The sequence below is a fragment of the Dermochelys coriacea genome, chromosome 17 (assembly GCF_009764565.3).
Source record: "Dermochelys coriacea isolate rDerCor1 chromosome 17, rDerCor1.pri.v4, whole genome shotgun sequence".
Taxonomy (NCBI): Eukaryota; Metazoa; Chordata; order Testudines; family Dermochelyidae; genus Dermochelys; species Dermochelys coriacea.
In genome coordinates this window covers 17,645,400-17,656,810 of record NC_050084.1, presented here as the reverse complement: position 1 = coordinate 17,656,810, position 11,411 = coordinate 17,645,400, and the positions used below count along the sequence as shown (strand labels likewise).

Genomic DNA, 11,411 nt, shown 5'->3' with positions numbered 1-11,411 from the left:
AGCCTAAGTTAATTGTATCCAGTTTGCAAATTAATTCCAATTCAGCAGTCTCTCGTTGGAGTCTGTTTTTGAAGCTTTTTTGTTGAAGTATAGCCACTCTTGGAGACTAGCAGATTTGTTTGAGCGTGGGCTTTCGTGGGCTGCGGCTCACTTCGTCAGATGCATTTGGTGGAGGATGCAGTGGGGAGATTTGTATACACACGCAGAGAACAATGGGTTTTATCGTACACACTTCTTACAGTTCATGTTCTCTATGTGTATTTACATGTCCAGTGTATTTTCCACCAAATGCATCCGATGAAGTGAGCTGTAGCTCACGAAAGCTTATGCTCTAATAAATTTGTTAGTCTCTAAGGTGCCACAAGTACTCCTTTTCTTTTTACTATAGCTTAAGTCGATATAAGCGATGTTGTTCAGGAGTGTGAATAAGCCACCCCCTGAGCAACGTAAATTACACTGACCTAAGTGCTGGTGTGAACAGCGCTCTGTTGGCGGGCTAGAGTAATTCTCTCCCATTGGCTTAGAGTGGCTGCACTAGCAGCGCTACAATGGCATTGATGCCGCTGCGCCACTGTGAGCTCTGTAGTATAGCCATAGTCTGATGAGCCCACTGCACAGGTTCTTCCTCAATATCCTTAGCTTCTGCTAGGTGGCACACTCTCATCAGTGTTTAAAGACGGTGAGGCCCACAGAAAGCTTCCGTTCTCCAGCACCAAAGGTTATGTGCCGGGAAAGAGGATGGCTGGTAAGATGGACTCTGTTTAAGTCACTAGAACGAAGAATCCAGACTGAGAGAGAAATCAGTCTAGTCTTTAAGGGACCATCTCCACAGCTTCCAATGCATCCAATGAAGTGAGCTGTAGCTCATGAAAGCTTATGCTCAAATAAATTTGTTAGTCTCTAAGGTGCCACAAGTACTCCTTTTCTTTTTGCGAATACAGACTAACACGGCTACTACTCTGAAACCTCTCCACAGCTTGCGGCAGCAAGTCTCAGAGCCTGGGTCAACATCCTTGGACTCATGGAGCTCAGGCTACCGTGCTAAAAATAGCCACGTACAGGCTGTGAAGCCTAAGGACAGGGGTGGGCTTCAGAGCCTGAGCTGCAGCCCGGCTATTTTGAGTGTGGCAGCTCGAGCTCTGCATGCCCAAGTCTGTTGACCCAGGCTACTGCTTCCTGTGCAGACTTCCCCTAAATGACCTGCATGTTTCCCTGAATTACCTGACCTGGTACCATAATACTGAACTCAGATTTGGATGGAGGCATGGTCAATAGGGCTTGAGTCCACTGTTGGACTCTTCCTCAAACTTTTGATAGTGAAGACACTTGTAACAAGCCACCCCAAAACCTCAGCTGTATTATTGCTTCAATGAGCCAATTATCCCTCCCTCCTGACCATATCATCTTGTCCACTAACTGAAATCCCTCCAGGCCATTAGGAAAATAGCCGACAGGTGACAAGTGACATTTGCTTTTCCATAAGGTTGGAACTGGGAGGAAATACAACTTGGATAACCCAAAATGCTGGGTAACTGATCACAAGCCACCACGAGGGAAGTGCAGGGGTTTTCCTGCACTGAAATAAAGCTTTCCAAGCTGTGTCTTGCTCTCGAGCCATTCAACTACCCTGCACTTTCAGGAGCTCTGCTACCTAGGACAACCTGAAGCCCACAATGATATCCAGAACTTTTAACTTAGTGTGTTCACCCTTTGGACACTGTACACATATAGCTTCCATCAGAGCTGGCATTTCCTAGATGGCTGCTCATTCTAGGGACTTTATTAAAGAGGATTATGATGGCTTTTAGTATTAAAGCCTAATCCTGCTCTGAACTGTACAGGTGGACATAGGAAGAAGATGATTATTGCTATTAATATTACAATAGTACCTAGAGGCTCCCAAAACGAGATCAGAAACAATTCCTGCAGCATCCCAGGGATATGCTAACTCCTTCCCACCCTCACTCAGCATGTGGAACAATCAGAAGCTCTCCCACCCTGCACCAGGCAATGCAGCATATGTCCGTTACCTTGACAAACATCTTGCTGCTAGCAGAGGTGTGGCTGGAACCTACAGGAGTGCAGTAGACAGACATCGATTTGCGGTCGCGGGAGAACTCCAGGGTGCACTCTTTCTTCATCAGCTGCTTGATCACCTGTGGCGGGACAGATGTGCCAACAGGGTGCAATTATAGGGTTGTGAACTTTCTAATGGCTAAAAACCAAACACCACTGCCTCTTCCCTGAGGCCCCATCCCTTCTCTGAAGCCCCACTCCTTCTCTGAGGCCCTGCCCTGCTTGCTCCATCCCCCCCTTCCTCCATTGCTCGCTCTCCCCCACCCTCACCTCACTTTCACCAGCTGGGGCAGGGGGTTGGGTTCTGGCTGGGGGTGCAGCCTCTGGGATGAAGGGTTTGGGGTGCGGAAGAGGGCTCCAGGCTGTGGCAAGGGGTTGGGATGCAGGGGCGGGGATATTGGCTCTGGGGTGGGGCGTGAAAACCAGATGCCTGACAACCCTATATAATTAGCTCTGTCAAATGCAGACAAAGAGACAGGCAATGGCCAGGCCCTACTTGATTTTATTTAATGGACCTGATGAGTCAACACACGGCACAAGTCAAAAATAAATGCACAAACTCGTCAGGGCGGCTTCTGTAATTTAAGCAACAATAGGAAAAGCATCAGAGGGGACTTTCAGCCCCACAGCTTTCCCAAGGTAATTTAGCTGCCTGCAGGTTCAGCTGCATCCAGGTGCTTTAACCTCCTTTGCTCCTTCAATCTGAGCTCAAGTGGCACCATGAATTGACTCAATATTTGGAAGTGAGATGGACGGACCGTCAAACTCTCTTCCTTTGCAGCACTTTGTATTGGGATAGACTCAGTCTCATGCTAGAAAAGCACTGCACTCAACGCTTTACTGCACTGGGTACTAATCAACAGGTACACAAATATTTTAACTTCAAACCAAACGCTCGTGTTATCAGAAAGGCTCAGTTTTGCCTCTTCCATTACTATGGTGACAGAAGCTGTGTGTACGCGTACACGCACACGTACACGTTATGGGCTAGAAGATCAGCTCTTATATATTATTGCCATTGGCTTCATATTTAGGAGCTAGTTCTATATGCCTATCACTCCTGAAGCCAAAACAGTCATTTTAAGTTCTGGCTTGAGGTCATACAGTTGTAAGATTGGGCCTTTTTTGGGGGTGGGGAGAAGGCAGTGGTATTTAAAGTCTTTCCAGAAAATGACTGCCTAATTTGATTTCAGTTGCAGCTATTGTAATATAGAGAGGGGGAAATACATAGTGTTCTCCTCTAATTTTAACCTTATGATAAAGATCAAGACATTTAAAGTTTGATCCAAAGCCCACTGGAGTCAACAGGAACCTTTCCACTGACTTCAAAAATTCTGGATCAGGCCCTTGACAAATTAACTTTTCTTCCCCTCCCTTCTCCGTGCATGCTTTGAGCTATGCATTTTCCAATTAGGCTCCTCTGGGGACAGGTTTTGCACCAGACAATCTTGACAGGCAGCATGTGGCAGCTTAGCATTAAAATTCGTTTGCACAGAAAGCATCTTGCACATTTTTTTTCATCTTGCACAGAATGGAAAGACAAAGATCTGTGACATTAGTGTGTGGTCATGCCCTTTTATGCACTCAGGCTGTGATTATAAGAAGGTTTTGCATTTAGTGTATTGTGGCTTTGTATTTTAGGGATGTTATTTTACATACACACATATACACATGCACACACATGCTTTTAAAACAAAATTTTATTTATTTAAAGCAAATTTATTTACACACACATATGCTCGCTACTTGTTTAGACCATAACTGATCTTATTGCATTTGCTATTTTAAATAATGTATACAGCTGAGATTCCAGCAAGATAGTCACTGGGCCTCATTAGATCCACTCCTGTATGAGCTTCAAAGATTTATGAACACTTCCTCTTGCATGACCACTTAGTATTATGTCAGACAAATCTGGCAGTTGCTTGGCCTTGGGAGAACAAAGATTTTGTCCCACAAAAAGCCATTTATTTGACAGGACTTTGGAGAAAATCCTGAACATGTGTTTCTGGGAGGCGAGTGAGGGGATGTTAAATGACTGTCCTGCTGACTTGATTTTTTTTTGCTTGGCTGAATTCATTCATTATTTGTCTATGGTTTGTTTTTTCTATTGGATGGTCATCATTTGCAACTCTAAGTCTAATCATGAGGGCACCTATAATGGTGATTTATTGTTATTTAAATCTAAAGTAGAAATAAAGAGGGACAATTTTCCTGCCAAAAACCCCCTCCCCAGACTGTGTAAAAACTTGCAGGTTTATAGCAGAAATCGGTCCAACTCCATTAAATGGAAGCTAGATGCAAAAGCAGCTTCCCCGTTTCGTCATGACTTTCACACCACCTCTTAAGACACAGAAACCCTGACTACACTTTGTTTATTTTTCTAAATCACCGCCGGTTCAGCTCCATTGGCAATAGTTAGCATCAGTGGGAGCGCTAGCATGGACAGTGCTCCAACAGGCATATGATACAGAGCTGCTCTGCGCTGAGTAAGACAACATGGTACTTAGAAAAGCAGCAGGTGGCGGGCGCTCTGCGAAGACCAGCACACCCACTATAGCTATTGTGGTTCTGCTCCATCATGGAAGCAAAGGAGGAATTTTTTGTTTTATTTTTTATTGCAACAGCCTAGGATAGACATGGCCACCACTTTATGGTAGGTCTACAGGAGCACAGTGCATCCCATTGGTTTAGACAGACACTCCCAGCTCCATACAGTGCATCTAAAGAAGCACTTTCAACATCTAAGCCAACTAAGGGATTGCAAATTTCAGCCCTGTGGTATAGCCGAAGGGTATTTCTACTCCGGAAATGCTGTTTCTGGGCTAGCCTACATGAGCTAGTTTGAATCAAGCTACTGCGGGTAACAGCAGTAGTGAAAACAGTGCAGGCTTTGGAGCTAATGAGCTGAATGCGTACACAGGGTCCGAGCTGGGCTTGTACTACTGGTGGCTAAAGCTGTCCCCACTACCATTGTTATCCTAGAGTCAAGCTAGCTCAGGTAGGCTAGCCGGTGCACAGCTTTTGATGTGTAGACATACTCTATGACACGAAAGCAAGATTTTCAGGTGGGGCTAGTGGTTTTGGGTGCCCAATTTGAACCATTTTTAAAGGCTCCGATTTTCACTTGCACGTTCTGAAAACCAGGCACCTTTACAGAGTCTACAATCACTAGTTACTTTTGGAAATCCTGGCCTGGGTGGTGAGTTGTTGTCTTAGGGTGCAGGTATCCCATTTCCTTTGAGAGCTCAAGAGGTTGAAAATCTGATATAGGTCAGTCCACTCCAACCTCTTATCCTGGTAACTCAGGGAGAATTCTTGCACAAGCAGCCATGCAACCTCCCTCTGCCCCTTCCCTCACTCCACAGGTTTTGTCCCTTCATCCTACTCACAGAGTTGCAGGCACTGGCTCTCTCCACCTTCGAGAGGTTGCTTGTATCAGTGTTGAAGACGTTCATCTTTTCTACCAGGCAGATCAGGGCTGTTTCAGTTGCCTCTCCCACCTTCTCGTAGGCGTTTTTTGACTGGCCGGCAGGAAGAAAGGAACACAAACATTCATTGTAAAAGAAAAACATGAGCTGTATGACCTCTGTCTCCTAACCTGCACGACAAGTCCAGGATGATTGTATTTACTGCATTGTTCTTGAGATTCCAACAGCAGCGCTCTCACTCTAGGGCTGCCGTTGGAGTCAACTCAGACCATGCATTAAATGCTGAAGATTTTAATACAAGCTGACTTGCTGCTGAAGTCAGAATAATGCTGCTTTGTGTTTGTGTAACAATCTTCTTGTAAGGATGATGCACACAGTTTTGGGGAATACTTTCAAGCCCAGCAACCTTTGGTACAGGCTCAATTGATGCCTGAAAAATTTGTTCCTACAAATACATTGCAAGGGGTGGGGAGTGCAAACCTCTGTATTTGTGCCTCTGGCCATCTGTTTTGCACCCACAAAGATGCAAGGATCTGAGCCCAGGCATAAAATGAATGCAGATGCAATTTGTACTTGCAAAAGGCAGGCCACTCTTCTGAAAATGGTAAGAACATAAGAATGGCCATACTGGGTCAGACCAAAGATCCATCCAGCCCAGTATCCTGTCTACCGACTGTGGCCAATGCCAGGTGCCCCAGAGGGAGTGAACTCAACAGGTCATGATCTAGTGATCTCTCTCCTGCCATCCATCTCCACCCTCTGACAAACAGAGGCTAGGGACACCATTCCTTACCCTCATCCTGGCTAATAGCCATTAATGGACTTAACCTCCATGAATTTATCCAATTCTCTTTTAAACCCTGTTATAGTCCTAGCCTTCACAACCTTCTCAGGTAAGGAGTTCCACAGGTTGACTGTGCGCTGAGTGAAGAAGAACTTCCTTTTATTTGTTTTAAACCTGCTACCCATTAATTTCATTTGGTGGCCCCTAGTTCTTATATTATGGGAACAAGTAAATAACTTTTCCTTATTCACTTTCTCCACACCACTCATGATTTTATATACCTCTATCATATCCCCCCTTAGTCTCCTCTTTTCCAAGCTGAAAAGTCCTAGCCTCTTTAATCTCTCCTCAGTGAGACCCATTCCAAACACCTAATCGTTTTAGTTGCCCTTTTCTGAATCTTTTCTAATGCCAGTATACCTTTCTTGAGATGAGGGGACCACATCTGTACACGGTATTCAATCCACCCATGCATAGTTCAGTTCCACTCAACTGAAGGGACAGAGCAGCTACTGTCTCAATTACACAAAGGTAAAGGCTACAGTCCATCTAGAAGCTAAAACGACCCCCTGCAGAGCAAACAAAAGCACAGAAATCTGTGCGTGTCTGCTGTGTCTAACACAATATATATTTCACAACAGAATGGGGCACTCTATAGGAACGCCTTGGCCAATGCTATTCCAAACTATGCATGCAAAGTAGGCCATGGGAACAAATTTGATATGGACACAAAACTAACTACTTGACTCCATTACTTTATGCTCTCTCCTCGTGTGTATGGGGGAGAGGTGTCTTTAGTTATTGTCAGCAGGAATATCTTTAAAAAACCCTCTGTGCAGTTTTGGTTTGGCGAATGTGGTAAGGATCCAGCACACTCACCTCGTTATAATCCAGAGAGGAGTCATTGCAGAGAGCACAGATAGTGGCTAGTTCCACCAGGCCGTCATACTGTCCACACCGAACGGGCTTGTCATCTTTCAGGCTGCAATTACATGGAATATGTGCCATATAAGAGGCCCAATGAGCTAAATGCATCCCTGGTATAACCCATTATAAGAGAGAAGTGCACTGTCTACGTAATTTTTAATTTGTTCTTTCCCTATGTTTGCCTCTGATCCTACCTCATTTTCACTGGCATTCACAATGTGTTAGACATCCAATCATGACTAACCTTTTTGGTAAAAACCAAAACAAAAATGTCATTTAGCACTTCTGCCATTTCCATATTTTCTGTTATCATTTCCCCCCCTCCCATTGAGTAACAGGCCCACCCTGTCCTTCCTCTGGCTTCTAATGTATTTGGAGAATGATTTCTTGTTACCCTTTTTGTCTCTAGCTAGTTTAATCTCATTTTGTGCCTTCACCTTCTAATTTTGTCCCTACATACTTGCTTATATTTATCCTTTGTAATTTGATCTAGTTTCTACTTTTGGTAGGATTCTTTTTTGAGTGAAAAAGAAAAGATCACAACATGTCATTGTCAACCAGGTTTGGACAGCGGAGTTAGTAAACATCCGAAGAGAAAGACTGCCATTCCAGTAGCATAGGAGATCTGGATTCAAAAGCAATGCTCCTTTTTCTCCAGGGACAGCTAGAATGTAGCTGTGTTTAAGAGACCGCTTGTTTGGTCTCAAAGGAAGGTACCAGCACTGGTCTCCCAAGGGCCTGTAGCTCGTCAGGGCACAGATTAGTAACTTCAGATGTACAGGGGGAATGAAGGGGGTTGCAAACCTCGCCCTCATTGTTGAAGGCAAAGTACAGCAACAATGATCCTCACACAAACACATGTTCAGACCCAAAGCTTCAGTGGGCGTTAGTTCAGGCCCACAGAAAGGATAAGGGAAGATTAGAAAGGGGCAAAGAGATAGAGTAAAGGAGATAGATGGCAGGATATGGAAAAGCGTGAAGGTTGAATGTCCCAAGGAGTTCAAAATTTCTACATGTATCCAGCAGAGCCCAAGACTGGTGGGAAAAACCTCCCATCCACCCCAAGCAATTTGTCCCAAGAGTTGTGCGGAGCAGAACAGTGCACACAAGGATGTTTAAGGAGAATGAGTACAACAACTGCTCTCGATTAGCAGTTCCTAAGCAATAGAGCCAAACTGTACCCTTTGATGAGACATTCATAAACATCTCTGCCTAAGTACAGCTGCGATGCACTACCACTTTGCTAATAAAAGGGGAGCCAATGTCTGCAAAACCACTGTGGGAGGGGGAAGGAGTTAAACACTTTTACATTCAGTCCATCCTAGTTACAACACACGTAGATACGTCTCTCCTTCTAAAGGAGCCTGGAGTGCTTTACGAACTCCCCCTGTTGGAATCACCCTGCCCACACCAAAAGTTCAGCCATGGAAGGCGCGCATGGCACTGCAGCACAGCACTTTGTGACAGGAAGTGAAGGAGAATTGCATCTGACGAAGTGGATATTCACCCACAAAAGCTTATGCTCCAATACGTCTGTTAGTCTTTAAGGTGCCACAGGACTCTTTGCTCCTTAATCACAGCAGGTTTAGGTGGGCAGAATGCAGTTATCCAAATTAGAACATAATCAGTACACACACGCTAATGTCTCTGGGGGGTTGTATTTTTTTTAAATGAGAATCAGAATGGTCTCATGGATAGGGCAACTGGAGACCTCAATTCTATTTTCACTGCTGCTGTTGACATGCTACATCACCAGGGACAAATCATTTCCCCTCCTGCCCTTTGTCTGCCATGTCTACCTAGACTGGGAGTAGTTCAGGGCAGGACTGGCCCTTGCTATGTTTGTACCGCACCCAGCACAATAGGGCCCTGAGCTCAGCTGCAGCCTCTAGGTATTACTGTAATACAAACAACAAATCCTGAACAGGCAGAGGTGCTAGGAAACCATGAGAAGAAGAGAATGATCATATTTGGATGTGCTCAAAGACAGAAAGGATGAAAACAAGGAAAATAATTAAACGATTATTCCGTTTCCTTCATCAGACCAATAATTGTAGAAACGCCAATTGGTCAAAGTCAGGACGAATCCTCTGATGATCTTAACTCCATCAGAAAGAGACTGGAAACTCCTTACTGGCTTCAGAGAACCTACGGTGAAGGGTCCATCTCTTTCCTAGTAGTATATGGCTATAACATTCTTTATCCCATTTGCTTCTCTCCTTAGGTTTACCACCAGTTTGGAGTTAGCTAGCTCCTACACCCTACTCTGGCTGTGAGAACTTGGACATGTCACTTGTTTGTGCCTTGGTTTTCCCACCCGTAGAATGGGGTTAACATTGCTGTGAGGCAATGATCAAAGTATTCCAGCATCCATGGTTGAAATTAGAAAAGGCTAGTTCCATTAGACTCCATGCTAATCCAGTTGCAAAATTCTCTGCTCAGACTGCCAGCAAGGATCCCAATTGCTGGGGACAATGCTACTGACCTCTTTTGTAAAGTGCTTTTGAGATCTACTGATCAAAAGCACTAGATAAGAGCTAGGTATTATTAATTCTGGTGGTGAGCTGCTAGAAAAGCCCCTAACCCATTTCACATAGGGCAGCAAACATACATCCAATGGTAATAGCTTTCAAATACTCTCTAATGAAGAACAGAGTGACTGCTAGGCCCCTGAACTTCTTGAATGGCCTGTGACCATGAACGAGAGTTAAAGCTAACAGGAAAGGCATCAGTCATGGCTCTGCACAATCACCATTTAAGGAACCAAATGCCATTTCTTGTTTGTGTGAGCAGGCTGCTGCATTATGGTTAAAAGACAGCAGCCGTCTTCAGGGAAACAGGAAAATTATCCTAACTCAAGAAGAGGTAACTTCAGATTAGGGCTGTATAAACTCAGCTGGTCATTCTTTAGCTGGAAAAATAATTTGTCAGACATTCATTATCAGTTTATTCCACTGTGAGTTCCTAATGGAAAGAACATTCTGGAGCCCTTGTTACAGCTTGAGAGTGGAAAGCCGGCAAGGGCCAAGAAAGTTGGAAAAACCTGTTTTCATAGTGACAAAAAGCCGTCCAGTTTAAATACAGGACGCAGCGAGGGCAGAGACAGAAATTCTCCTGGTAAGCAACAACGTGGGGTTGCCCTGAATTCAGAAGGCTGTGGGGAAGGGAATTTTTTTAAAAAGGGAGGTTTCAGAGTAGCAGCTGTGTTAGTCTGTATCCGCAAAAAAAAAAAAAAAAGGAGTACTTGTGGCACCTTAGAGACTAACAAATGTATTTGAGCATAAGCTTTCGTTAGTCTCTAACGTGCCACAAGTACTCCTTTTCTTTTTTTTAAAAAAGGAGTTTGTTGATATTTAGGATTTTTAAAAAGCTATTAGAAAACTTCAAATATAAATTGGAGCTGGAAATGCTAGAATCTCTTTTGAGACATAGTGTGATCAGGAGGTGGGGGGAAGAGACCTAGCACACCTGTGTTCTATTCTCACCTCTGCCACAGACGTCCTGCAACACCTAGGACAAGTCATTTCCCCCATCTATAAAATGGGCATAAGGATCCAAACTCTCTTTTGTAAAATGCTTTGAGTGACAACAGCTAAAGGAATTAAATACATAAAATGATTTCCCCACCTCAACATGTCTACAAGTCCCATCACACATTTGAAATTTATAAGAAAATCATCCCCAGATAAAAAATAAACCTCTCCCAAAATGACTGCACCTTTGTTTTCATTGAACTTACATACACCATAGAGGTCCACATTATGAAACCACATTCTTAGCAGAATTGTTTGCTAGTTTGTTTGACAGGGAGGGTGGATAAGGCACTAGACTGAGACTCAGGAGATCCAGGTTCTGATCCTGGCTCTGCCACAGATTCCTTGTGGGCTTCGGACAAGTCACTTACTCTGTGTCCTTACATTCCCCCATCTGTCAAATGGGGGTATTAACACTTCCTTTCTCCCACCCCACAACAACTGCTTGAAAATTCATTCAACAAAACCTTCAGGTGGACTCATCTACATTTATCTCACCGGAAATTGGTAAAATACAAGGAATCCCACAGGACCAGATCTGTCTGTAGTGTTTCTAAGCCCCCTCTCCTCCCCTTATATGCCAAACTGGATCTCTTCAGACTGATTTTCTTCACTCTCATTCTGGTATAAACCACATATAACTCTTTTGGGGTCCACAGA

At 44.2% G+C, this 11,411-nt stretch overlaps 1 protein-coding gene across 4 annotated transcripts in view; it reads right to left on the bottom strand.

The window, feature by feature from the left end:
- ATP2A3 (ATPase sarcoplasmic/endoplasmic reticulum Ca2+ transporting 3) overlaps window positions 1-11,411 on the bottom strand; it is a 155,591-nt gene that overhangs the window by 27,908 nt on the left and 116,272 nt on the right. For all 4 annotated transcript variants that reach the window (XM_043499309.1, XM_038375536.2, XM_038375537.2 and 1 more), the window contains exons 10-12: window positions 7,171-7,273; window positions 5,469-5,600; window positions 2,031-2,156 (exon numbers count right to left, since the gene is read on the bottom strand). In XM_043499309.1, the coding sequence (XP_043355244.1) occupies window positions 2,031-2,156; window positions 5,469-5,600; window positions 7,171-7,273 (361 nt within the window). The remainder of the gene's footprint in view (window positions 1-2,030; window positions 2,157-5,468; window positions 5,601-7,170; window positions 7,274-11,411) is intronic.